Here is a 2,282-nt window from a genome sequence, read left to right on the forward strand (position 1 = left end):
AAATTTTTTTGAGCCTCCTGCCAGCCATACGTAGGATGAGTGTGGCAAAGAGGGCGGAGGTCAAATGTAAAATATACAGCTTGGTTTACCAGGCTGATGTAGAGGGAAGGGAGTGATTTTTTTTACATTTTTTATTTATGTTCATGTTTGTGTTTATGTTCAGGTTTATATTTATTAACTCTTGAGTTTGTTAATTTTGTAAGTTTGTTCATTTAATTTTGTAAAATAAATATTGGAGCTGTTTCAATGGTGTGCATGACTATCATTTTTATCAGTGTTCTTTATTCTGTAGGGTTTATGCTTGCTGTGCACATTTGCTAACCCGAGATAGACAGGTAGATGGATTAGATAGCTTTATTGTAACTGTACAAGTACAATATAATGTTGTTTGGATGAATTCTGTTGACACCCACATGAGAAAGAGAAACTTCAGAGGCAGTAATAACTACACAAAAGTAAGTGGAAAAAAGATAACTGACAAGATGTGTATTGTATATACACAGAATGAATAGTTTAATGACAAAGGTGGGTTAGAACAGGTGAATTTAATGACAAGGGTGGGTTAAAACAGATGAGTTGTCTGCCCTCTGCCTTCTCCTCAGGGTCATGACGCGCAGGTAGTTGTGGAGCACGCAAGTGGCTCTGACACACGCCTCAGCAGTGGTGGGGCTGACAGCCATCATTCTTCTGTACATCCTCCACTGCGAAGACAGAATGCCAAAAGCACACTCGACTACAAGCCTGGCACGACTGAGGCGGTAGTTGTATACCCTCTGCTCTCCAGGCACATGGGGGCCAGGGAAAGGGCGCATGAGGTTACGGCGGAGGGGAAAAGCCTCATCACCCACAAAAACAAAGGGCATTGGACCACGATGCTCAGATCCAGGGATGACCGCATCTTCAGGGAGGTCCAGGGTGCCATCTCGGAGGCCCTCACCAAAAGCCGAGTTGTAGAGGGAGCCGCCATCACTCGTCCTGCCATATCCGCCGACGTCGACAACCCTGAAGAGGTAGTCAGCATCTACCACAGCCAACAGCACGATGGAGTATGTGCCCTTGTAATTGTAGTAGAGGGAGCCGGAGTTGTCTGGGGCCTCGATGACCACGTGCTTCCCATCCACCGAACCAAGACAGTTGGGGAAGTTCCAGCGATGGCTGAACCCATCTGCTATGGCACGCCAGTCCTCCATGCATGGTGCAGGCAGGTACTCAGGCAGCAGGGCATCCCAGATGGCAGCTGACACCTCTTTCACCACTCTTCCTACGGTGCAGCGGCCCACCCTGTAGTTGCTGGATATTGTCCTGAACGAATCCCCTGTTGAGAGGTATCTGTGAAGATATAAAGACATATTGAGTTACATTTGCATGCAGTTTATTCAGATAGTACACATTAACTGGTAAACACTGTTTTAGAAATCACACGGCAGCATATTGCCCTCATAAGAAAATTTGCAAACAAAAATATAGTGGTCCTTTGATCATACTACTCATTGCTATTCATGAAACAAAGTTGCTTTGAAATCATAGAGTGAACGTCCACTAGCTTCTACTCAATTAAAGAAGAGTTGAAAATAAAGGGATGTATTACGATAGTAAATCAACCTGCAATAACCATTCAATAACTGTAGCCTATTATCTAAGTGCAGTAGCCTACCGTAGACAAATAGCAAGGCGCTGAGCAGGACCAATTGCCTGACGAAAACGGGTGTTCATCTTGGCAATTCGTGGTCCCACTCGCGCCAGCAACTCGTCGAACAGCTCCTTGGACAGCCTGAAATGTTCCCTGAACATGTCATCATCCAGCCGGAGCTCCATCACAAGGCGGTGGTACTCCCCACACTCCCGCCGGGCAGCTTCACTCCGGATGGGGTGAACCCAGTGGCGACGTGGCTTCTTCCTCCGGAGGTAAAACAGAGCAGCTACAAAAATTCTTCTCTGTTTTCGATTCATGGCTAAATGACTGCTCGACGAAATCCATATGTATACACATCACTTCTCCCTCCAAATTTCAAAATTGAGAGGGAAGAAATTAGGTTGGTTTCGAGCTAATGTTTTAAAAACACAACATCCGCCGCTGGCTTAAAATCACGCCCATAGCGTAAACTTGAGGAACGCCCACACACGACCGAATGTGGGGAGGCAGCGCGACATCTATGCGACACGACAAAATGAAGTGTCGTGCAAGTGGATCGGTACCATTAGCTAACGTTAGTTGACCTGCAGCTGCTTTAACATTTCTCCAACCATGACCCAGCTACACATTACGGAAACAGTGAAAACAA

General features: G+C 45.9%; 1 protein-coding gene across 1 annotated transcript; it reads right to left on the bottom strand.

The window, feature by feature from the left end:
* Positions 1-545: 545 nt before the first annotated feature.
* On the bottom strand, positions 546-1,950 carry LOC143099900 (uncharacterized). Its single transcript, XM_076262810.1, has 2 exons — positions 1,655-1,950; positions 546-1,329 (listed from the first exon to the last, which is right to left on the bottom strand). The coding sequence occupies exons 1-2, from the start codon at positions 1,948-1,950 to the stop codon at positions 546-548; spliced, it is 1,080 nt and encodes a 359-aa protein (XP_076118925.1).
* Between the last annotated feature and the right edge of the window lie 332 nt (positions 1,951-2,282).

Source organism: Alosa pseudoharengus, unplaced genomic scaffold (genome assembly GCF_046254945.1).
Source record: "Alosa pseudoharengus isolate Yale_2024_CS ecotype anadromous, Long Island Sound unplaced genomic scaffold, YU_APseudo_1.1 YU_APseudo_1.1_scf_3, whole genome shotgun sequence".
NCBI lineage: Eukaryota > Metazoa > Chordata > Actinopteri > Clupeiformes > Clupeidae > Alosa > Alosa pseudoharengus.

Excerpts from the sequence above, each read along its gene's own strand:
- LOC143099900 (XM_076262810.1), bottom strand. The coding sequence starts at position 1,950 with ATGAATCGAAAACAGAGAAGAATTTTTGTAGCTGCTCTGTTTTACCTC. Across the intron at positions 1,330-1,654 it reads CGCCTTGCTATTTGTCTACG|ATACCTCTCAACAGGGGATT; the intron begins GTAGGCTACTGC and ends ATATCTTCACAG.